The sequence below is a fragment of the Sphaeramia orbicularis genome, chromosome 9 (genome assembly GCF_902148855.1).
Source record: "Sphaeramia orbicularis chromosome 9, fSphaOr1.1, whole genome shotgun sequence".
NCBI classification, from domain to species: Eukaryota; Metazoa; Chordata; class Actinopteri; order Kurtiformes; family Apogonidae; genus Sphaeramia; species Sphaeramia orbicularis.
This window is the reverse complement of record NC_043965.1, coordinates 19719482-19746339: the sequence shown is the minus strand read 5'-3', so window position 1 is coordinate 19746339 and position 26858 is coordinate 19719482. Positions and strand designations below refer to the sequence as shown.

General features: G+C 39.8%; 1 protein-coding gene across 1 annotated transcript in view; it reads right to left on the bottom strand.

Annotated features, from left to right (window-relative positions):
- Window positions 1-26858, bottom strand: part of fbxl17 (F-box and leucine-rich repeat protein 17) — a 342006-nt gene that overhangs the window by 16745 nt on the left and 298403 nt on the right. The window contains exon 10 of the mRNA XM_030143655.1: window positions 13637-13779. Coding sequence (XP_029999515.1) covers window positions 13637-13779 — 143 coding nt within the window. The remainder of the gene's footprint in view (window positions 1-13636; window positions 13780-26858) is intronic.

The following is a 26858-nucleotide window of genomic DNA, read 5'->3' as shown; positions in this document are numbered from 1 at the left end:
CACTGACTACTACCTACTACTGTATCTACTTTCTGTGGATGGCATGTAATTTATAGTTTTTAATATTGTGCACAGTATTTTCCTCTACTTTTTGTTGTATTTTAATAGAGACTAAGAAATAAATTACAACATTACAACTGTGTAAAAACAACATAGCTACGGGTGGACTACAACTTCTGCACAGCACTCTATACTGTTATGTTAATTTGAGTTATTCCCATTTGCATATTTTTATCAAAAGCTCAAACTGCAATAATACATTTTCTTGATTTGAATTCTATAAAAGTGGGTCATGATGACTAGGGAAAGGGTGCTGAGGTGAAACCAGGTCCACAGATCGACATAATATCTATAGTATCGGACACATATAAGCACATGGTGATGTTAACAATAATATATGATATACACATTTAAAAAGTTTTGACAATAACAGTAGAAATAACTATTCATTCATTCATTCACTTAACTGCTCGATCCTTCGCAGTTGCTGCCTATCACACCTACCATCGAGCGAACACCCACATATTGACAGTTCATTACAGGGCGAATAAATATTCATGCTCACATTCACACCTCTGGGCTATTTATATTGACCAGTTATCAGAATCAGAATACTTTATTAATCCCAGAGGAAATTGTTGTGTGCTGTAGTTGCAAGTAAATGAAAAAATAGTAGCAAAGAAATTATCAATATTGAATATATATATATAAGACACAATTATAATTTAAACAATATGTACAGGACAAATATTATCAATATGATGATACATAAATAAGTGTGCAAAATATTCTTGTCTGTAATTATAGTTATGTGGTTATAAGGAGGAACCTTAACCTATTAAGGTGCATGTATACTGAACAACAAGAGAAACGCAAGTATGTTTCGGTATTGGTTTATATGGGAGTTTTATTATGAATATTGGTTTCATATGAGATATTTATATCCAGCTGTGAAATTTACAGTGGGTCTCTCTTGCTGTCCTTGTAGCACTGAGTTGACGGTCACGGAGATGGGCCAAGCGAATATGGCGATCCTGATTACGGGTGGTCACACGTGGTCTTCCGGATCTTGGTCTGTCCCGAGTGGTCCCTGTGTCACGGAATCGTGTCCTCAGCCTACTGATGGTGGACTTGTGCACTTGCAGACGTCTGGCAACGTTGCGAGCCGTTAAACCAGCATCAAGCATACTAATGGTGCGTTCTCTCAGAGTATCGTTAAGGCGAGGCATCATGGTAATGCAGTAACTTTTGAATCTTACCATTTCTTTTTATAGCCCCTGGATAAACAAAGGGAATTGCCACTCCCATTTGTTGCTCCCACTACCATATCACTCAAAACGTACCGCACCTCCGATACTTTGTACACGTGCTCAACACCACTCGTGGTCGTGTTTGCCTGCAAACACACGCTCTAATGGTTACAACTCACTTATTGTAATGTGTATCTCAGTTGACAACTCAACAGGACAGCTGAACTCTTGCCTAAATTAACGATCAAAACTTGCGTTTCTTTTGTTATTCAGTATATTTGGACGGTGGGAGGATATTGACTCAATCCTAGAGACGATTAGATCTCAAACTAACTTTAGCTGTAAGTTTTGAGACACTGGTGTCGACAAAGTTATATTAAATGTTAAAAACACCTCGAAAAAAAAGGGAATAGAGGCAGGAAAGAAAAAAAAAAAGTAGTGTGATGGCAAACAACCAGAGACAGACACAGAGACGTTGAAATATTCTCAGCACCGGGACTTGTTAGTGTTTATAATGTCACTGGGAGTACAACAAGATAATAACAAACCTGTTGCATGCGCCGCAAAATAGGACCACTCATTGCTCACCAAATGGCAGGACAGTGTAATACACACACAGACACACAATCACATCCCCCCCATAAACTGTAGGAATAAATTCCAGAGCGGCTTACTGGAGGTCAGACACAAGCAGAATTCCTTAAAGAATAATCACAACAGAGCCACTGTGATTATTTTCTCCTTGCATGACTCCCTTGTTCTTCAGAATAAGTAATGAACAAGGACATTTTGACCCTGTCGTCTCCAAACACACACATGCAAAATTCATGGTGACTCTTTTGAGCGAGAAGGGCTCGGGTAACTTTTGTTGACTAGTAAACAAAACAGAGCAGCCATCTGTGATCTCATTTGTAAACTAAATATGTAGAGGCCGCTTAGTGTGATTAGGAGGATTAGGGGTTAATTCTGAATAACCGAATGTGAGCACTGTAGTTTTAGTCAAACCTCAAAGGAAGCTGTTCTCTTCTCTGTCAACAAAAGCGAAAAGTAACTGATGAATCTGTATGTGTGTTTTGTGAATTTTAGCTTTGAGATGAGTTTTGTTATTTTACAACTTTACACTTTAAAAAATATGCTGATAAATATGCTGTAATTGTTGAAGAAAACTGTTGAATTGTTGAGTCTGTTTGTACGACTGTACTACTATGGTCATATTGTTATGTATAATTCAATTACTGCATTATGGATTTGTTGTGGTTTGATGCTAAAATTCGGAAAAATGTATTGTTTGATTGTTGAATTAAGTTAGTGATAAAGGTGTAAAAGCACTTGAGGGGTAGGATTTAATAAATTTATACTTCTTCCTAATCCTTTTCGACCGTGCAAAATCCAGACTTGTACATACTTGAAGATAGATTCTGTTCATTTAAATGTTATTTAGTTTTTGTCTTAATTTGCTTTATTTTGTTTTATTTTGTTTCCTTGCATGTTTGAAATAAATAAATAAATAAAAAATGAATAAAATAAAATAAAATTTAAAAAAAATAGTGAAACCCATTTGCACCTGTAGGTATTCGTACAATCAATCCTAACACTGAGCATTAATCAGAGGTTTAATCGATTGAAAATTTCCCTGGGTTCTTATGATATATTAAATTTGTACAGAAACAGCATTCAGTTAGGTGGGGAGTACATTGTCGTTAGCATTAAATAGCTAATTCATCACCGGCACAGTCGGACACAGCGGCTGCAGGCTAAAAATGGGCTGCGACCACCTGCCGTCTCTCTCAATAACTGGGAGTTGGATAAACGCAACGAGCCAAATGTTAGTTATTGCCCCAAAAAACACATCAAGATCGGCAAGTCGGAGCATCCAGGCCGTGGCGAGTCTGGTCTTGTGTCTGCCCATGACTCCATGAGATTATGTTGACCTCTGATGTGATGAGTAAACAGCACAGTGTAAGGAAAAAGGAGGAGGGGGAGGGGAAAAGAGGGAAGGCTGGAAGACAAGACAGGGGGGCAACTTGAATGGACTAATTGAATGAACAAAAGATGTGAGGGGAATCCACAACGGAAACAACCTTGGCCGTCCTTGGTTGGGAAGGAGGCTAAGAGAGAGCACGAAACAATAAAAGGGAAAAAGGGGTAAAAACATACTAAGGGTAAGATGAAGAAAAACATACAAGTGCTGAAGTGTGTATGTGACGGAGGAGAGGGGAGGGGAGGTTTGCGTGGGTTCCCGGTAGGTTTTTTGCTGAAGGGCAATTCTTAAATTCCCTTCAGATACTCAGTGAACTCTGTCGGTGTCTCACTTTATTTCACCCCCTCTCCTTCACTGTCCCTTGCTCCTGCCCTTTAGAAACAAGATGAAGGGATGATCAGGAGGCGGCTTCAGTTAAGACCGCCAATCAATACAGCTCTTCTGCGCGGGATGAGTCTCCGAGATTTCACTGAAAATCACAAATGGCAAATGACTCTTTCAAACCACTTTCTCGACTTTGAGTGTTGGAGTCTGACCAAAGCCTGGAAAATAGAAACCAGAGACACCGCCTATCTTACACTTGATGCTGCCCCCACGTTGGGACATTTTTCCTAATTCCCCTTCGCTTTAAGGAGCCTTTAAAACTACGGATCCCTACCGTTCACAATAACAACACTCATCAAAGAAAGTTTTGCCGGGCTCCCAAACTCTCATTTCCTAAATGAGAGTTAAAAAGCCTCCTAACTCCTCACAATACTTCATCTTTGTTTTCCTCACCCCAAACCTCCAGGCCCTGAACAATTAGGCCCTTGTTTATGTCTGCAAATTGCTGTGTCGTGCCTATCTGTGTATAGTCCCCGGCAGCTGGATGCACCAGTGGAACGACCGTATTGATTGGGATGTCTGTTCTTTTAACAAGGTCTGTCTGGTTGCTCTATCTGGGGGTGCAGCGGTGCTCATACCTGTTCCCTAAATGCCGCTCTACCACAGTTCAGGTAATTGTACTACACTTCAAAACTGCTTACACAAAACACTTTTTGGGGTAATTTGTGAAGGCAATAGCCAAGTTTGACTACTTTGTTTCATTTTACTTCCATTTCCTCTTAGTTTCTGTCATTTGCCAAATCACTTTTTCATTCTTTTTTTCCTCAAGGCCACCCCTCGTCTTATTCCTATTCCGTCCCCTCATCTCCTCCATTACTATGATAACTGTTACTCTCTCCACCAGCTGTCCCTGAAGGGGCCGGTGATAGTAGTCAGTGTCATTATTTTCCTAGTCTGACTTGAAGCTGCTGACCATGTGAGTTTGCGCTGCTCTCTGTTTCACAACCTGGACTTGCACATTTGTTTTCACTCTAATGAAGTAGTGGAAAAGGAGTTGATGGGGAGAAAAAAAAAAAGAAGGTAAAGACAAGGATGAGGCGTGGAGTAGAGTGGGGGAATAGGATAAGAGGAAAGAAGAGGTGTATTTGAGCAAGCTGTGAAAATGTTTCTAAAGAAAACATTCCAATGAGACTGAATAAGATCAAAATCCCTGAAGTGATACATCAACGCAGAACGAAGGCTCTAAATGCTCACACAGTGGCCAGAAGGGCCCATTATAGAAAACAGCAACAGTGTAGTATATAGGAGACATATCAAAACAGTGTCAAGCTAAAGAACAGAGTGAATTACACTGTACATCAAAAACGCTTTCAGTCAGAATCCTGCCCCGTTGATTTGGTACTTCTCTTAATTTATTGTTTTCTGGGTCATTGAGGAGAATGTTGTTGCTTCACGTCTATAATTCTGGTTGGAAATTATTTCTGAAGCCAATTCTGTGAATTTCAACACTCTAAAGCGAAGCCTAGATTAAAGTATAATGTTCCATTGTGTTTGTGGAAGTGTAGAAAGATGTATTTCCTCCCACAGAGGAGACCTAACATTTAACTGTAGACTCTGTGGGGAGCTGGGCTTTTCTGAGGCACATGCACTGACATATGTGACACCGCTGAGCAAAAAGGATCCGTTTTTTCCTGAAGATTAAGGCCCTTTTTTCTCGAATCTTTCAGCTGAATGCATCAAAAGACTGGCACAGAATGATAGCCGAGGACGGACGAAATGAATTGATTTGATTATTTTTGGGTGAGTCTGGATCAATCGCATTCTTTCCCCCTCGTCAGAGTGGGGTCGTTTGGCCCAGAGGGCAGGGGTGTAATCATTTGAGGCAGGCAGAGCACGCCATTTGCTCGGGCCTGGAGGGCTTCTGATTTCAATGCTCCATTATGAGCCGTGTTAACAGCAAATAACATGAATTCCTCTCCAAGAACACACACTGTTGCACATGGACACGTTGCATTTGCGCATGTATAAACACACAGAGACACAAAGAAAATCCTTCAGACAGATGTGGGGGGAAAGAGCGAAGAAAGAAAAACATGAGACAAATGCCCATTTTTCATAGGGTTAAGACCGTATAAGGCCGGGCTACTGAAAGGAGAGTCTAAATAAGAAAATATTCCACCAATTCAAAATTCACTTCACACAGATTTGTGTTTGCACTAAGTCTATGTTTGCTCTGAGTAAACAAAAAAAAAAAATCATATGATTTCAAATGGGAGTGGACATAGAAAGGAGGCTCCCTGGCAGTAAAGTGTATACAGTACGGAAGCACGTTTGTATAAACTGTGACGGAGGAAATCAATCCTTTACACTGCTTCACATGAGAAGAGCCAGCTGGATCCCGTTAACAGTTCTTAAATGAATTCTACACTTTCTAAGTCCTGTGACATTCAGGGAAGCTGTTACATTAAAATTCTCAGCGTTTTGACAATTCCAAACAAATTTACACTGGCCGAGCTGCGCCGCCGAGGCAGGGAGCTGACTGGGCTGTCCGCACTGTGTGTCAAGGTTATCACAAGACTGTATTTGTCTAAGACTGACAGGACCTACTCTGAAACCCAACTCCACATCAGTGAGGGTGGGAGGAAGGGGGGAAAAAAAAAAGGACGGAGGGAGAGAGGAAGAAAAACATGATTTATTTTAATAGCGAAATGTTGGCTGCAGTAGTTACCTGGACATCTGCGAGACAGACAGGTTTAACCCTGATGATGATGGAACTGAAAAGGTCCATTCGTTACGGTCACACTGTCACGTGTAATCATAGGTTGTTGTTTTTTTCCGTATAAATAACTTATGTTCTACAATTATTTGCGCTAAATTCCAGGAAAATACACATCCTGAACTAAAACCAAGCAAATTCCTTGTAAGGGAAATATTAACTCCGGGATATTTGCAATATTTCCAAAACACTGTCAACACAACTCTTACAAGGAATAACTATCTGCCAAAGCAGACAGCTCCAGTACATGTAAGTATATATAACAATTTGTTTCTGCAACGCAAACATTCCTGGTTGGTACGCAAACTAGTATTATGTCATGCTGGGCCTGCCGTCAATGACCCGTTTGATTATGTTGCATTTAAGAGTAGATGTGTGACGGGTAAATATTGAGATGTTTCCTCAAGTGTGTGTATCCTGGTGTTGACTGCCGAGCTAAACAAACGATGGTTGTCGAGGGTCAAGCTGTCTCAACTGTTCTTGATGAGAGTTTTGGATGAATTAATTCCTGTTGCTGAATTTCCCCGTGGGGATTAATAATCTGTATCTGCTGTTGCTTCATCCTTTATCAGACAATATAACTGTCCATAGAGTTCTTAAACACAAGGACTTACACTTCACTGAAAAAGTAGTGCTGACCTTATATACTCTGGTCAGCCATCCTTTTAGTAATGGGTTGAAAGAAAAAAAAAATGACACCGTGTGCAAGCATAGGAAGGGAGTCTGATTTTAAACAATGGAGATTTAAATAAGATGAGGCATGAGGAAAAAAAAAGATACAAATGGATTTGTCAACATGAAGAGAGACGCCGCGGCTGAGAAATATCCAAAGTTAAGTAATTTGCACAAGACTTTCATTATGTGTGAACCTTGTGGAATTGAGAGTTATCCCCCAGCTTCTGTGTTCTCCCAGAAGTGCATTAAGTGCAGAGATGAGATTAGTTTGCCCTGAGATTGAATTGGACATGCTGCCGGATTTTACTGCTGTGATACACAAATAAAGCATGATACAACATTGCTAGAGGCTGAAATGTCAAATGCAAATCAGAAAACTTCACCATCAAATTGAATACACAGCCTAAACCAAAAACAATTTTGCAAAGTACTTTAAAATATTGATTTGATTTATTTTAAAGAACTTGAGTATACGCGGCACAAGTAACACATTTAGGAACCACTGTGAAACATGAAGCCGTCTTAAAAGCTAAAGTAGTATTTCTGAGTGCGGAAGTTAACTAGGTGTAGGTACCCAGCCTGGCAAGGAAAAAAAAAACAACAAAAAACAGGTTTAACTTAGAAAATACTTCAGATCCTTCCATGTAGTGATGAATATATTTCAACTGGAAAAAAAGTTCTTTAACTCTAACTGATGTAGTGAGTAGCTTCTCTTTTCTTAAACTACCATCAGTTTAATAGAGAGCATAAAGATCGGACTGTGTTTCAATGGATAAAGGTCGTGTGGTCTGATGAGTCCAGATTGACCCTGTTCCAGAGTGATGGATGCATTAGGGTGAGAAGAGAGGTGAAGTGATTACCCATCATGCCTAGCGCTAACAATACAAGCCTGTTGGGGCAGTGTTATGATCTGGGGTTGGTTCAGCTGCAACATCATGTGTTCATAAAATGATGGAAATAAATGTTGTGACTTTAGCTGAAATTACTGAATCTACAGTATGTCATGGCAAATGCACGTTTTATGTAAAGTTAAGGCTAAATATTAGAGAGTGGGACTGTTTTTTTTTTGGGGGGGGGGGGGCAGGATGTGTATTTTGTAATAGTTGATGAATTTGCCAACGTATGTGTTTGTGGTTGAGATGTCTCAAAAAGCAACAGAGGTCATTAGTTAATCAGAACACAGCCATACACACAAACGCATGGAAACTCATGAAACTCATGATGGAGCTGCATTTGTCATCATTTCTCTCTGCATTGGAAAATCTATAATTATCTGCAATCTATAATTCATTCTAGGCAACCTGGTCATTAAATGCATACATTTTTTCAAACATATCACATGAATTTGCCGTTAGTGTTTTTTGGAAAAAAAAAAAAAAAAAAAAAAAAAGAAAAAGAAAAAATGTCTAACTCCTTTTGACTAACAAAAAAAAGGATAATACAGAAATGACTGCTTCTTAAAAAACAGAAATGTTTGATGCCACTAAATCAAAATCCAATAAAAAAAAAAGGTGTGAAATACAAATTTGCCATGCACAGTCACGTGTCTTGACAGTTTTCACAGCATACTTTGTGTTACTAAATGTAGTTGTTAGGTGTTAAACAAAGAGAAGAGTAAAAGCTGCGGCTCTGCCAATGGGCTGAAGCGCCTGCACTACAAAACTACAGTCCACAGAGACTCAGATCAGACGAAAACTAATAATTACCCAGTCAAAGTGACCTTGATAAAGAGCCTGAATAGCCCCCAACTGTTGTTTTGGAGAAGCGTGTCAGCTACTGAAAGTTTAACACGTGCGCTGCTTTTGACGAGAGGCAACAACAGAGAAGGATTTTTGAAGAGGTGGGGAATAGGTAGAGGTGGTGGAGGTTAGTGGTGGGCGTTAAAGGGGTGGAGGGGAAAGACGACAGTGGAAGGTGAGGAGAAGGCCGAGTATGGTCACCGCTGCCCCCGAGCAACTGTGAAGATCCCCCCGTTCCGACGCCGCCTCTCACCTTTTTACCTTTTAACTCGCTCTGTAGCTCTGATTTTCACAGCGACCTAGGCGATAACAGCCCATTTCAGTTTATTCGCTCCCCTCTGAGCAAACTTCGCCGAATCGCTCCTCTCTCTTTCTCTTCTCCTGAAATCTGGCCACATTCTGGCGCGATTCCCTTTCTCCCTTAACAAAACCAACACCAGCATCTACATGGAAAACAGCAGTAGAACGCGGCTGCCACAGTCTGCGCTTTCTCCCTCAAAGGCCTGACCAGTTCGAACCAGTCCTCAGCCTCATTTGCAATGCTAAATACAATTTAATACCAGAAAAAGAGAAGACGGACTGAAATGGGTGATTGGGACAAGCATGCGGTGAATTAATTCTTTGACTCAGAGCTGGTAATGTACCTGACCTTGGAAACTGTCAAACTCTTCTCTCTACACGATTCACACTCCATTACGACTCTAATAGCACCAATTACTGCTTTATTTAGCTATGTCATCCCCAGATCCCCCCTTCAGAGCAGAGGGGGAATAATTATTTATCTTTTCATCCTCTAGGCTAAATTATTTGAATATCCGAGCTGAACAGAGGGATGGTTAGAGGGCAGAAAAACTAAGAAAAATTCTAATTTCAGTAAAGATGTAGCTCATTTCCAAACATGTCCTTTTTTTTTTTTATTAGCATGGCTGTAGTTATTGATTGTTGGCTCACTGAGGAAGAGGAACTGAAAATGAAATCTAAGTGATCACCTGTTATGTAATGCAGTTATTCTTTATTACTCTGAGATAAATATGATAGATACACGCTCATGTCCGCAATAATGTGAATTAAGTACTCCGCTTCGTCACTGAGACCTTACTATATGGGGTCACTGTCGGGCCGTCGTATGTTATCATTTTATTACAATATAAATAGATAAATATGATACACTGCGGTTCATGTCGCACTTAACGATCTACGCGTTGGCATTTTTATCAGGGAAATCCATAGGGTCAACCTTAAGGACGCCACACACACATAGGTATCGCTGATTTTAAAATGAAGAAATAAAAATGATGAGTTCCCAACCTGGTGAGAGGCCTTGAGCACACGCCTGACCTCCCTCCTCCCTTCTCGTCGTGCCTGCCAACTTCTCCTCGCACATTTATACTGCACAGCGGGGCCTTTTAAATTTGTCCGGCCCAAAACCCAAATGTAAAATTTAGCTCCAACCTGAAAACGTAAGGCTCATTAAAACATAAGGTTCCACTCAACATATGGAGGTCTGTTCGCAGTGGGACTACGGCTTGTGTCGTGTGCCAGTCTACGAAACACCAGGCTGTACAGTATCTATATAGGCTGAAGTTTCTAGGTTAAGCCAGCTGTTCGCTTTCTCTCTCTTGTCTTTCTTTATCCCACTCATGTCAGGCTGAGTGATCCTACACAAAGCGCATGCATCCGTGCGGTGGGAGCTCCACTCAACCAATTGGAGAGGTGGGTGGAGTTGTTACCATGGCACTGCAACTAAATGTGCTTCCATCAGATTAGGGATTGGATGGGTAAGAGGCCAGCAGAGTGTAAGGGTGACTTTGGAAAGAGCATCCCTGAGACCCAGAGGCTTCTGAAAGTAGGTTTGAGAAGGGGTCGTCGTGTCACTCTGTTATCACCCAACCAGCTGACTCCAACATGCATCACACAGACATACTGGGCACAGGCGGCAGTGGCTTAGCTACGCAGCATGAGCTTCTCTGGATAGCTTTTAATTGGCCAGCTGCCCTAACCTGGCTCTTTTGAACGCTCACATGTATGAGGATGTCAGTGGACACGGTGAGATAAGATGGCAAGTTTAGATAAATATGTTTGATCCATATTCAGTGCAACTCTCACATAAATAGAAAGCTAGAGGAATTTTATGAAAATCACCACATTATTCTGTTCTTTTTATTTGTTTGTTTTTTTCGATCCTTTCAGGCAAGTTCAGCTTAGAATAGCTGGTATTTATTTGCACATTCACCAAGCAAGGTTGCAAATATTTCTACTTTGTCAACATCAGACAAATGTGAAACTGCTCAAATTACAGAGCTGCTGAATGATATTTGCACTGACCCTAAAGTTATTTCAGATCCAAACAAGCAAATCATGACAGTAAAGGCTAAATTTAACTCACTTTATTAAACTCATATGGAACTGCTCTGTATTTTACCCATCCTAATACACAAAGCACCTAGCATTAGTATTAGCGATAAGAATTACCACTTTGCATATAAGGGCAAAGACTGCCAATCATCGCCAGAAAAGATAGTCGACCCGTCAGTTGGCTCTCGTCTCCCCGACACGGTCACAAAAGTGTGAAGAACACACCAAATCGACTACCGACTTGAGTGTACATTCTGTGCTTGCTCGAGACGTAAAAGCGGAAACGACAGAACATTTCTCTAGACGAAAACACAGAGCTTGCTGTCGTCAGTCATTATTGCCAGTAGACAGTGTTGAGTAGTTAAGAAGGGGTGTTGTTGTTGTACTTGTTGTGCTAGTACTAAGAAGATACTGGCGTTGTCAGTTCTCAGGCTTCTTTTTGTTGAAGAAGAAAGATGTCACAGGCGAAAACTAAGGAGATATCGCACTATGCTAACAATGCTAACAATGTTCACTTCATGGAATGAATCAAGTCCATATGCAACACTGACAGGCACTCAATCAGATACAATATGAGCAGTGAATGCCCTATTGTAGAAGACAATAATAGTGTGAAGTACCTTGGCAAAGCTGTATTCACATGGAAACTTCTCGTTCACAGATTCACTAGTCGAGGGCTATCCCTTCACCAATCAGATTGGTCCGACTGAACAACGGGTAGTGGCAGGATTACACATGTTGAATCGGCCGAAAAGATTGGCGACAGCATTAACGACAGCCAATCGCACAAAACACACCAAGCAGACTCATGTCACCGACCTCGACAGACTGCCCAACGACGTCCGACTGCCAAAAATTGGGGTGGTGTCTCTTCGCCTTTCGGAGCAGTGAGATGTCATTGAAGGTGTTCGAGGACCAACTTCAGATCTTCATCAATACCGTGAATAAGAGAATGAACCTACGTATGTGTACGTATTTTTGATGCTATGTGAAACTGGAGCATCAGGGGGAAGCCGACGTAGCATGGACAGAACAAGCAAACTTAACACAGAAAGGCCCCGGTCCGACTGGGAATTGAACTTTCTAGCTGCGAGGCAGAAGTGCAATAAATAAAATAAACTAATCTCGCAGTCACCGCCTAATTGAGTCTAATTAATCTGAGATTAGCTGATGGCAAATGGTGTAAATACGTAGGTTATCCAAGAGTTCATCTGAAAGGTTCCCATGTGAAAAGGAAATGCATGGCTTTTGCAATATGATTGTCACTCATATTTATGTTGCAATAATGACGAAAACACTATTTATCTGTCATCACTCAAATAAACTGACGGAGCAGATGGCAGTAGAGCAGCAACAGCCATCATCTAGGAGGGAAAATTACTGTTCTTGTCAATAGACTTAGGTGGATTTGAAGAAAATATTATATTGCGTCAGTTCCCATCACAAAGGAGCTGTCTGATGGCAATGTGAAGCTGCACATCTCTGATTACAGGACATTAGCACCTACTTTTTGCTGTATATACATAAAATCCCAAATGGTTGCTTCTACAGGGTGGGGAAGCAAAATTTACAATATTTTGAGGCAGGGATTGAAAGACAGTGTATGACCAATTAGTTTATTGAAAGTCATGACAATTTATTTGCCACAAGAAAATTGACATAATAGAAAATGTTTTTATTCTATGTGTCCTCCTTCTTTCTCAATAACTGCCTTCACACGCTTCCTGAAACTTACGCAAGTGTTCCTCAAATATTCGGGTGACAACTTCTCCCATTCTTCTTTAACAGTATCTTCCAGACTTTCTCGTAATAGTTTTGCTCATAGTCATTCTCTTCTTTCCATTATAAACAGTCTTTATGGACACTCCAACTATTTTTGAAATCTCCTTTGGTGTGACGAGTGCATTCAGCAAATCCCACACTCTTTGACGTTTGCTTTCCTGATTACTCATATGGGCAAAAGTTTCTGAAAAGGTATGGATAATAGTGTTAGGTATGATTATGACATCAATATATGTTTGGTTTCAAAACAATTGATGTAGTGCCTGCTGAGAAAAAACAACTAAATGTTCATTGTAAATTTTGCTTCCCCACCCTGTATATTGATGCTGCTTTGGAAGGTTCGGAATGGTTTGGAAACAGTATGTGGCAGGTTGAGCTTTATTACTGTTTACACATATATTTCATTTCCAGCTGAAAAACATTTTAAGCATGCAGTTTCTCTGTAAATACAAGCTGCAAAACCTTGCATAAAATAATTTTCTTGTGATAAATGACCTAAAAAGCTGATAAAAACTGATTGTTATTCCGTCCAACAACAAATTGCGCACCCAGAGAAGGGAATAAAGTAGTTATTTGTGTGGCAAAAAAAAACAAACATTCAAACTGCAAAGCTACCACAAGAAATTTGTAGATATATTGTAAATAGTCTTATCTACCTCATCTGTAAAAGCATCTAATGAGTGTTCCGTGCATAATGGCTCACAATCTGACTGAAACCAGACAGCAGCAGGTATTATGGGATGAGCTTTGTTACCTTGTCACATCTCATGAGGCCCAGGTAGCGGAGGGACTTGCTGCTCTGAGCTATCTGTGTGGCTCCCTGGTCTGTGATGTCCTTACACCAGCCGGCATCCACGGTCTCTATGGTACTGCTGTACTGGCCTATGGCTATCAGAGCTGTGGACACAGGAGGGGGATAAGGGAGGAAAGGAGAGGGAGGTGGGGAAGGGGGGGTGGGAGCAAAAAAACAAGAAAGGTGTTAGTCTGACAGCCTTTTTCATGCAAATGCGGTGGCATCGTACTCCCACAGAGATGCACAGAAATTCGAGATGAAACCAGGGCAAGTCATCTGGCCAGCTGTGACACATAATTCCAATGTTTATACAACACTTTGAAAACGTGCACACAGGGTAACACATTGGATCACACACACACACACACACACACCTGCAAATAACACACACACACACACGAGCTCAGACTGCTGCCGGATTCATCCATTAGAGCACTGGCATGAGTCATGGCACTGACAGGCAATGACATTGTGCCAGGGTAAAGTGTGACTCCATGCCAGTGTATGATTTAATTTTGTGTGTGTGTATGTGTATGTGTGTGTGTGTGTTTTTCCTGCTGCCAATGTAGAGACATAGAGCCAGGGCACAGTATCCACCAAAACAAATATTAAGCAGTGTCTGGAGGCTTTGTTGTACATAGAAACACATGTTTATACACACAACATACCAAAGACCCGCACTTCGGACCTTAAGTTATCGTCGCATACAAATTAAAATGTGTAGCCTGACGAACAAGGTGAGATTAAATCGAGCCTTATCATCTTTACTAAAGACGTACTCTTGCATTAACACACAGACACACAACAATCTTCCTCATCAATCTTTGACCTGTCAATCGTTGAGCAGATGGAGAGGACCTGCGCTTCACAAGTCAATTGATAGTGGTGCTGCTCAGTGATCGATTGGCAGGGCCTGAGCTTTGTTCTTCGCTCTCTCACAACCATCTCTAATGAGAGTGGGAAGGGAGGAGGAGGAGAAAAGGATGGGAGAAAGATGAAAGAACAGGGGGTAAAGACAGAGAAAGCCTTTGACAGCCCCTTCAAATAGTTACTTAGCCCTGATGTTGTTTTCTCATTTGCAGAAATCCATTTCACTTCAAACTTTTTTACAAACAAGCCCGAGACTCCAACATCTCCAATTCAATAAGCCGGGGGAAGAATTCTCCACTGTTAATGAACCTTTTTGTTTTTTTTCTTCTTTTACCTGTTTCTTCTCACCCTTTTAGCACCAGCAATTTCCGATGTATTTTCACATATAATGGGGTTCAATACCATCGAATCAGCGCATGCATTGCACATAGGATAAGACCTGCTGTATGGGCATGTAGACATGTGAATGCTTTGCATGTATGTATGTATGTATTGATGTACTTATTTATTTATTTTCCTAAACCCGCCACCACCACCCCTCCTCGGAAGACGACTTTATTTTTAATTACAGCTTGTGTTTTAAATAACAATCTCCAACTTCATATATTACATGTTCATTTATTCCTTGCTTGTATACAGGGTGGGGAAGCAAAATTTACAATATTTTGAGGCAAGGATTGAAAGACAGTGTACGACCAATTAGTTTATTGAAAGTCATGACAATTTATTTGCCACAAGAAAATTGACATAATAGAAAATGTTTTAATTCTGTGTCCTCCTTCTTTCTCAATAACTGCCTTCACACGCTTCCTGAAACTTGCACAAGTGTTCTTCAAATATTCGGGTGACAACTTCTCCCATTCTTTTTCAATTGTATCTTCCAGACTTTCTTGTAATAGTTTTGCTCATAGTCATTCTCTTCTTTCCATTATAAACAGTCTTTATGGACACTCCAACTATTTTTGAAATCTCCTTTGGTGTGACGAGTGCATTCAGCAAATCACACACTCTTTGACGTTTGCTTTCCTGATTACTCATATGGGCAAAAGTTTCTGAAAAGGTATGGATAATAGTGTTAGGTATGATTATGACATCAATATATGTTTGGTTTCAAAACAATTGACATAGTGCCTGCTGAGAAAAAACAACTAAATGTTCATTGTAAATTTTGCTTCCCCACCCTGTATTTTCACATATAATGGGGTTCAATACCATCGAATCAGCGCATGCATTGCACATAGGATAAGACCTGCTGTATGGGCATGTAGACATGTGAATGCTTTGTGTTCATTTATTTATTTATTTTTTTCCTAAACCCACCACCACCACCCCTCTTCGGAGGACGACTTTATTTTTAATTACAGCTTGTGTTTTAAGTAACAATCTCCAACTTCATATTCATATGTTCATTCATTCCTTGCTTGTATACATATACGTAGAGGGAGGGCTCACATAGACAGAAGTGTAGAGATAGGACGAGACAAGACAGTGGGACAAAACAGACGTAAGACAAGACTTTGGGACAAGTCAGACAAGACAAAAACAGATACTGATTACTTACTCATCATTATACATTGGTGTGTGTGTGTGTGTGTGTGTGTGTGTGTGTATAGGTGTGTGTGTGAGGAGAGGGGACCAAATACAAAAGGGCTCTACTGCTGGGTGTTGCATGGAGGTGGTTCAGTTTAGGTTTTCCAGCTATAATGTGTAGTGGGAACTTGTTCCTGCAGAAGAAGACGGGAAATGAATAATCTTATGCTCTTTGAACAAACTGCATGAATTTAACCCTCTTTTATCCTGTATGTAACATTGAGCCTCCTCTACACACACAGGGAAAATGTTGTGTACAGTATGTAACATATGTTCTATAGCTCTGGGCACTTGGAGCGCTCCACATGTGGTTCCTCTTCTGCTCTAGCATGCTCTCGGATGCCATGCATAATGGCACATTATGGCTAAAGAGGCAGTAACACGGCTTTGAAGCTACAATATGTTTCATGTAAAAAAAATACCGTGGGGAAGAGGCTTCATCAGGACAGATGCGCGCTGAGTAGCTACGTTGTTCTTTGACTAGGGGTGACCTGGGAAAGTATTTTGTAAATGAAGACACTTGCATTTTTATGTGTGACAAGACAAGGCTCCACATTTCGTTCCCCTTGTCATGTCCAATCACATGATCCCAAATTCGATTACGTAGGTTCGGGGGCCGCGTGTTTGATGTTGAGGAACATTGCTCCTGTTAAAACGCCCCTTGCTTAGAAATTCAGAGTTTTCTCATGAACCGGGCGGTCAAATGAAAGAGGAGAGCTTCATAGTTAACTGGACAGAACAACAGAACTACTTCTACTTTCCCCCTGCGCCAAACTGCCGTCTCTTCAACTTTGCCTTCAACTTTACTTCCCTCAACCTGACAAAGTAAGAGGATAGAAGCCGACAGGTGCCTTCCATGATGAATGTATAAGAAGCGCAAGTGAATAAAGTGTCCGTGCATTTCCTGATTACTGCGCTACCCTTACCTAAGCACACATAACCTGGATAATATGAATTACCGACGACAGGCTCGAAACTTTATAATGAAAGCATATGGCACTTTGAGGTAAAGGAGAAAAGGTAGGGAACAAACAACATTTAACATCATTTTGTTAAACCTTCCATTTTGTAAACGGGAGAGTCAGATAATGCCTCTGTCAGAAGGAGCCAAGTGTTGGGCCATTAAGACTTGTTCAGTACTCTATCAACAAGTTCATCTGGTTGCCATTACAGTCTAATATCCCTGTGTGTGCTCGGCCTCTCTCCCTGCTGCTTTGATCCTCTATCAGGAGACTGTAAACTCCAGCTACTCCCAGTGGTAAATGGAAATCGTTGGCTACTTTTGCAAAAGAAGAGGAGCTTTCAGTGAGACCTTTTTACTGCAGTGGAACCGTTTTTTGTTCACCTGTCAGAGATAGAGGGTGCAATCTGAGCTTTGTGCCTCTGTTTTGGGAACAGACACACAATGGATGCGTTCATTTATGCTGAAAACACTATAATTACAGAGCAATTTGTTCATACAAAAACTGCAAGTGTATTAAGGTTACTTTTATAAATTTACTGCACAGATGCACATAGTCTTTACGTTCTCTGCCAGCACAGTAATAATTTTAGAATGCTATTTATTTAGTACATAAATAAACATGAAATCTGAGGTAGTTCAAAAAAACAGGTAGAAATAACAAAGCACCAAAAAGGGAAGAATTATCAGTATAACCTGTGAGCCATGTTAAACATGAAAACTGAACTAATTAGCACAAACTCACATCCTTATGGAACTTTCATATACAGTCACGGAAAAAAAATATTAGACCACCTCTTGTTTTCTTCAATTTCTTGTTCATTTTAATGCCTGGTACAACTAAGGGTACATTTGTTTGGACAAATATAATGATAACAACAAAAAATAGCTCATAAGAGTTTAATTTCAGAGCTGATACCCAGCCATTTTCCATGTTTTCTTGATAATAACCAAAATCACTTCAGTTCTTACATCAATAGCTGTGGTATTGTACTGACAAAAACAGTGCTTTTAGGCATTCCATGTTTTCTTTTCTGTCTGTTATAGTCACATGATGCGCACAGGAGTTAATACTTGATTACATAACTATTGTTTTTGATGATTTTTGATGGTCTAATAATTTTTCTGTGACTGTAGGGCTTTGTTGAAACATGTCAAATAACTAAGATCAGTAAATTCAAGACAAAAAAAAGATAGAAAAAAAAAAAGATAAAATGCTGCTGTGTCATGCAGAATACAAGTGCCTCATTTAATCACATCACTACAATTTCTAATTATACAAAGAAGTCATTTCTAAAAATGCTGCTGACAATTAACTAACGATTATATTTGTGATGATTAAAACAAAAAATGTAAGGTTTTCAAAAACTTTTGACTGGCAGTGCATGAGGGACCAAAGGAGCAGGAAATTGTCTTTCCTGACTGACAATGATTTTCTGTCTGCGAAATAGATGAAGCGATATGCAAGAGAAGTTAAGGTGAAAAAGAGGTGGAGGAGTCAGAGGAGAAAGAGGGGAAAATCCCATTCTGGCAGCAGGAGCTGTGACTGAGTGGTGACTACACACTCACAGACGGTAATGAGGACACACTCCGCTGCCCTGCCTGAAAATGGCTTTAGGATCTGGCTGTCTTTGTGTGTGTAGGTGTGTACATGACTGTGTTTGTGTGTATGTGTGTGTACACTCTTCCTAAAGTGTGAACAGAAGCAGAAAGAGACAGAGATTGACCTTAAATCCTGGATATAATTTATTTTGACCACGGCACATTTCACCTGTCTTTTACTGAGCCAGTCATCGGGGGATAAAACTATGTCATCATATCTGAAACAGGTGTGGATCACATTTAAAACCAATTGCTTCCGTTTACTTAAAACTCTCCTGAGGTATTGGCCGGAGCGTTGCGTTGTCAATCAATCAGCAAACAACAAATCAATCACCTGATCAATTTAAAGAGCTCCACGGATCATTTAGTCAGCAGTCTTGTTCAAAACCAGAGGAGACAGCAACGATTCATGGCGGTGGACCTTGCAGTTCTTCCACTAAAAACCAAATAATAAACTTCAACTATAAGACTCTGCTCATAGCTTTCAGTCAGAAAAACCTTAGCGACAAATGTCAAGGAAAAGTGAATAACAGAAAGGAGCTTTAAATCTCTGTGTCCCATTAACTCCTGCATTATCTCCTGACAGAGATTCATAACCTATTCCCTTCCCATATCAGCCGCAAGCCGTTATCAAACACCATAAATAGCGGATTTACCCAAACACTGGAGCGGATCTAGGCTAAGGCGACCACAGTCTTCTGAATAGGGTCAGGAATTGGTCAATCCTGTGATGACCGCAACGTGAGAAGAAACCTTACTTAATCAGCTTATTCTGCTATCTCTGTGCCTGACCTCTACGTTTGAGGGGTTAAGCATCTTTTACAGGCTTATTAGATATTCACTTATTACATTCTCCTAAATGATGGTGTGCCATTACAGCTATCTTATTGCTCTGAAACCATCCCTGTGCCTGTCCGCTGTAACCTTATCCACCATATTTTAGCCGCTGATGAAGATAGAGCGCTTAAGAAAGATGTGATGGTATATGGCAAAGATTTACTGTGATACAGTGTGTGCAGTTTGTGTATAAGAATATGGCAGCAGGGACAACACAAAATGGCTTATTATGGCTGATGTATTCCAGAGAGCACAACTGTCATGTCTAATGTGAAAGACATTCAGTCGGCTCTTTGTGCTGCATTTAAAAACTTGGCCTCGGCTTTGCCCTCTCCACTGTTCTGCTGTATGCACCAAACCCACAGAAAACCCCTTTTCACTTCTCATCTTTTTATTTTGTCGAGGTTAACAAAAGATGCACAATCTAGTTTTCTAAGCGGATGGTAAAATGTGTATTCTTTCCACCCACGTTGTTTTCTTACCCACACTGACATTTGCATTTCTGGCAAAAAAAAAAAAAAGTAGAAAACACGTGTTAGTCTGTATTCTGTATTATTCCATTGAGAGTTTTCAACTTGTACTGTTAATATTTTAGTTGATAAGACTGGACAAGACTGCAAATCAATGAGCAGGACTGATGCTACAAATTATAATGAATAATCTAGATATTTAACACAGTATATTAGAAGAAAAACACACATTCTTCTGTATCTTACACATACATTTTTTCCTAAATTGATTTCCCCCCATAATATTTTTATGCTCTGGGATGGAGGATCCATGAATGATCATAACCATGAAAAAGTTATTTTACATGGCTGAACTTATATGGCTAGACCAGTGTTCTTCAACCTTGGGGTCAGGACCCCACATGGGGTCACCTGGAATTTACACGGGGTTGCCTGAAATGTCTAGTAATTGATAAAAAAAATAAAAAATAAAAAATTGCTAATAAAAAATATATGGTGAGTGGAGAGAGACAATCACAAAGACATGACAAACTGTGAAGCTGAAACTGAAGCAATGTGGTACTGTTTATCTTTAAAATGTTCATTGTGGCCGGTTGAGTTTGAGTTATTATTTGTTCAGTATTAATTTGCAGCCTTGTAAATCCAAGCTGGATTGACTGTACATATCCTGACCAAGGAAAACAGAATTCTCACTTTGTGCAGTATTCTACACCTGGCTTTTCTGCCTCCGTCCATAATAATATACATTTAGTATAGTCTAATATAATATTTTATATAATATAATATAGTCTAAATGTCATCTAAAATTCACTTTTATTTGCAACATAGTATTGCAAACTATTACATGATCAAAAACAATTTAATTTTAGCAACAAAAAAAAAAAAAAAGCCTTGAAAGCTTTGAATGCCTGGGGTTGCCAGAAATTTGTGATGTTAAAATGGGGTCATGAGCCAAAAAAGGTTGGGAACCACTGGGCTAGACCTTGTTCTGGTCTTTGGAGTATGGCTGCATGTGCGTGCTTTCTTACATGTGTAAAACGTGACAATGATTAGTCCAGATGAGAACAACGGACAAGACACTTCCACATATGCATGAGCACACATACATCACACTAAGAGTGTAAAAACCGAGCAGGTCGACCTCAACAAGCACCATGTGGACGTCACTTAACTTCTTTGATGCCTGTGTGCCCTGGCCAAGTGTCGGCCTCATGGCTTGATTGATTAACACACTGTTCATCTTCAAAGTAGCCGGCTGAACTGGCCGGGGTCACACAGAGTGGCAAAACTAATGTAGTAAACAACATACCAAATGAAGTACTTGAAATACGTACACAGGAGACTACGGACAAGGGAGGCACTGTTGCTTAGCCTGTGGCGAGCTGAGCATTAACAAATTAAAATCTGTGAGAACAAGAGGAAACTGGTGGAGGACTGCAAACAGTCCTGCCATGCCGAGGAGGGCTGCAGACCCGATGTGACGAAAACTGACTTGTATCATTAACTAACATTGATTAAGTGACTATTTTTGGTCATTTCTGCGAAAATTACATGACAGTGACAGCAACAGTTACAGTGAGGACAGTGAGTCAACAATCTCAGGTCCAATGTGGTCTACAGGGTCTGTAAGATCCACCTCTGCATGAACAGTGAGTGTACCTGCTTTGTTTGGTACCATGAAGTAATGGTACTAATGTAAGGAATGATGTTCAAAGGGATAATGTACAGGGGTTGGACAAAATAATGGAAACACCTTAAAAAATCAACAAAATATAATTTAATATGGTGTAGGTCCACCTTTTGCGGCAATTACAGCCTCAATTCTCCGAGGTATTGATTCATACAACTTGTGAATTGTTTCCAAAGGAATTTTAAGCCATTCTTCAGTTAGAATACCCTCCAACTCTTTTAGAGACGATGGCGGTGGAAATCGACGTCTTACTTGAATCTCTAAAACTGACCATAAATGCTCAATAATGTTGAGGTCTGGGGACTGTGCCGGCCATACGAGATGCTCAACTTCATTTGAATGTTCCTCATGCCATTCTTCAACAGTTCTAGCTGTATGGATTGGGGCATTATCATTTTGAGGTGAAGGTGTTTCCATTATTTTGTCCAACCCCTGTAGATGTTGACAGGTGTCTGGATCAGCATTTACGCTACAAACAAAAAGTTAAGGATATTTCTTTTTTTTTTTTTGGTCTGTTTTTTGGGCATTTTTGCTATTTGTAAATAAAACTGTGTTTGGTCATTAAAAACATGGGTTTAAATTCAATTCACACACAAAAAAGTAAAAAGCGCTGTGCAAGAATCCCAACTGAAAAAAAAAAAAATAAATAAATAAATTTAAAAATATCCTTAACTTTTTGTTTGTAGTGTATGTTGTTGTAATGTTGCATTTTTCTATTATTCTATTTTTTTTTTATTTTTGTCTTGTTTTATTTTTTTCCCTATGTTTCGTATTATGGTTGTGTCTCAAATAAACTCAAGTAAATTAAACTAAACTAAACTAAACGTTCTAAAAGTGATGTTGTAATGTTCTAAAATACATGTTCCTTTCACATTACATGTGTTTTATCGTATTTTTTATATTTACTTCTTGGATTTTTAATTTTTTTTTTTTTGCCACTTACAGCACTCATTAACCTTGATTTTCTACATAACAGAAAAAAAAAATTAAAACTTTAACAAAAGCAATAACGTCTTGTTACGTTCTCCAATAACACACTAAGGATGAAACTTTGAATTTCAGAGTATTTCTATGAGTGCCCTACAAATGGTTAAAGATGAATAAACATATGCAGATGCAAATACAAATACAGGAAAGAAAGCGTAAGGAAGAGAAACGAAGAAAATGAGAGCGGCTGAAGCTTTGTGAGGTGACGTTCTTTGCTCTGACATTTTGGGCAAACGCAATCAAAGGCCACGGGAAGTGAAATGAGCCAGGCTAGCGGAGGAGACACATGGGAGAGGAGCAACAGATTGAGTGTGACACAAAAGGGGGGGGAGTACTTTATGGTGGGACATGCTCGATCTGGGAAATTAATTAGCCAGAGGGCAAGGAGAAGGCAGCGTGCTGTCTTGTGTGAGTGAGGCTATGGGCATTTTCCCAATCAGCCTCTGATCTGATGTAAACCAGCTGACACGTAGCATTCAGTGGCGGCGTGTGTGCTCGTACAGCCCATATGCTTTTGGAATTCGTATGTGTGTGTGTGCGAAAGAGAAAGAGAGAGAGAATAAGATGCAAAGACAGAAGCAATCAACACACCCTAAAATGTTTAAGTGGTGAGGTAGAGACAGAACCACACAAAAAAAGTGGCTCTGATGTTTTATGGTGGTCCAGCATCTGAAAATAATACACTTAAACACACACAGCGCACATGACTGTTTTAGTGGCTGGTGCACGATAACCTTGTGGAGAGGATGTGAAGTTTGAAGTGGAAAAGAAGATTGGAAAGGTGAGTGAGTGACAGCATGGGAGAGCAGGAGATAGAGAGGAAGAGTGATGGGCAAGGACAGATAGACAGAGTGGAGGGGTGATAAGGAGAGATGGAGCTATCACAGAGGTGACCTACAACTGGCTTTCCTTCACCACTGAGAACAAGCACTCATCACCCATTCACACATACACACGCCGACGGGACACTTCACAGCCCCGCATTATTCAGCAGCATGTAATTAGGCTAAACCTAAGATAGTGCAGGATCAGGGCGATAAATCTTTGAAATAAAAGAGTATTTAGTGAATGGGTTTTGGGAATGGGCTCCAAAAGGATGCACTCAACACTGAGAGACACATCACATTAAAAATCAAAATGTATAATTAACCCATAAAGACCCAGTGTTACTTTTATGACAGTTCCCAAATGAATTTTTCTCTCTATTTAACCTTTCTTAAGTGATCTATCACCATTTATTATAATATTATCCTCTGCATTTTGCATTTTTTCAGTGAAAATCAAGTATTTTCCTTTTTTTAATTCACGGATCATGTAGATGTTCATAAAAGTTCAAATTAAAGCTGATAGTTAATATATTAGAAACAGAGAAAACTGAAGAAAAAGTTACTTTTTCTGTCAAATCTATCATTAACTGAACATAAACCAACTGTGTCCATCTACTGTCATTGATCCAACTCTATGGGTTTTACTGGTGAATCAATGTTGTAGAAGGTGACAGTGTTTCTACGTTCACTACAGGGGCTCTGAACATCTACATGGGTCATATCTGATGACCATGAAAAGATGACAAACTGCATTTTACACCAATTATTTACATGGATTGATAGGATTTGTGGATCAACAGGTATTAGATGGTTTAGGTTGGCTTTATGTTTGGGTCCTTATTGGTTAAGCAAAATATAAAGAAATCAATGCAGTTTTGTTTACGTCATGTCTCGGCTAACCTAAGATCAGTGTAGGACAGTGTTGCTTGCATGTTGTGCTCTGATGTGGGTGCGTTTGTGTGTGTTTTAGAACAGTACACACCATGAAACAGTCAGAAAGTAATCATTCATTTCTCAGATTCCCTCCCTCGCTGCTCTCTCTGTCTGCTTCACCTGAACATCACCACATGCACTCTGTTTCCCTCAAAATGGCTATTTACAGTCTATGGCCTGAAATAAATCAAATTCTGAGCTCTGTAGGTGATTCCGCTGTAATACACTGACATATAAGCAGCTGAAAACAACATATGTCAAAGCACCTCCGTATGATGGTGACATGAGGCACCAATAGTTGGTCCCTGATCGTGTAAACAGACTGGACTGCCTCAGACTGATTGACCAATAGTTGGAATGGACTGAAATAGACTGAAAATGATTCATCATTTTGAACTCGGAGGAGAATGTCTTGTTTTTTTCATGTTTATTGGACAAGAGGGAAAATTCAGTTGGAACCTGAATTTATGCCACAGCACTGTGGGGCTAACTTTCTCATTCGTCTATTACGACAGAGCCAATCAGCGCCCTCGTTACATCATGTGCAGACTGGTAACCTGTAACCTGTCAACCTGCGGCCACAGTACTGTGCCAATAAGCATCACACATACCATGGGCTGATCTGGTTATAGGAAAAGGCTAAGGTACCAGTTACTGGAAGATGGTTTGTGTGCCTATTCACACTTTCGGTTTCAGCATGCAGGCAGACAACATGAAATGTGGCGACTGTTTTGCCTCATATGAGGAATTTTCCTGGGTTTTTGATCAATGTAAATCAGCCACTGGGACAACATTCAGATTGCAGAATTCAGATCATTTGATTGGCTCTGTGGTAATAGACAAACTGATATTTGTGCCATTGTACTGTGGCAGCAGCCACTGCCTTTTTATTTTTGCCATTCATCATTTACTTCAATATGAAATGATTGATGATTGATGCTGATCTCTCATATGAATAGCCTTGGTGGTACTGAGATTATAATTGCACTTTTAACATGTAGACTTGGTTTTTATGCAGATCAGTAAGGACCCTTTTAAGCAGACGGTGACTATAGAGGGTTTTATTTAAACTTGTCATTTATTAAGAGAAAAATGGTAAAAGCATTATATTAAACAGTAGGATTTCAATTTAAATATGATTCTTTGGGGCGGCCATGGCTCAGAAGGTAGAGCCAGTAACGGAAGGGTTGGCAGTTTGAGTACCACTCTGTTCCTTAGAATGAATGGATAATGGATCAGTAATGTAAAGTGCGTTGGGTGCCTTGAAAAATGCTGCAGAAATCTAATTCATTATTATTATTATTATTATTATTATTATTATTATTATTATTATTATTATTATTATTATTAATTGAATCTGCATGAATGTGATTTAATAATAAACTATTACAAGCTTCAGCCTTAAGATTAAAAAAAAAAAAATGATTACAAGTATTATCATTTAAACTGACTGACAGCCCTCCTTTGCATATTATATACAATCATATGCCTATTGTGGCTGCTAATACCAGAATCAAATTACTATAATCTTAAGAATAACTTCAATGATACAGGATGTAGTAATAGGAAAAGTCTGCTCTTTTAAGCGCACGTGGTATTAACATCATCAATTATAGCAATTTATAGTACAGTACAGTAATCACAATAAAATGAGTACTTGGATAATGCACTCCAATGATCACCATCTTGGTTATTTAACTTTCTGTATTTTGTCAGTGCAGAGGTTCAGGTGCAGGTGTTATCGCCCCCGCTGCTCAAAATGGGACTCACAGTAGTAGACCGAAGTATGACCATTTTTATTAAAACTAAATGAAGTTAAATGACTTAACAAGTCAGCAGATAATTCCATGGGCAACACTTGGGGTCAAATGTGGGTGATAACACTACAGTGTCATTCACCATCCAAAAGAAGAACAACATTGTGTTTGCTATTTTTGGCGAGCACACAACGGCTATGTTCAATTCGATCCTGTCAAAATGTATAAAAGTGCCCCCTGTGTACTAGACATTGTACTAACTGAAGTACCCACACTGTCACTGCATATGATGATTTAAGAACATCCAACATTAACAGCCTTTTTGGGTTGTAACTGGAGGATATATTTACACAGTGAGGAACTGATATATGATTTCACTGAAGAATGTGGGTAGTGATTCTCATAAGGTCACAAAAGGTTGTTTGCGACTGTTGCTCCATTACCAAACCCAAAGACCCCTGCCCCCCCACCCTGTTACGACTGCTAATGGGCCTTTGTGTTAAGCCCTTAACCTAGTGGGGTCAGGACCCACGTGGGGTCGCCTGGAATTCAAATGGGGTCACCTGAAATTTCTAGTAATTGATAAAAATAAAAATTAAATGGTGAGTTGAGAGACAATCCCAATCCATAAAAGACATGACAAACTCCGAAGCTGAAAC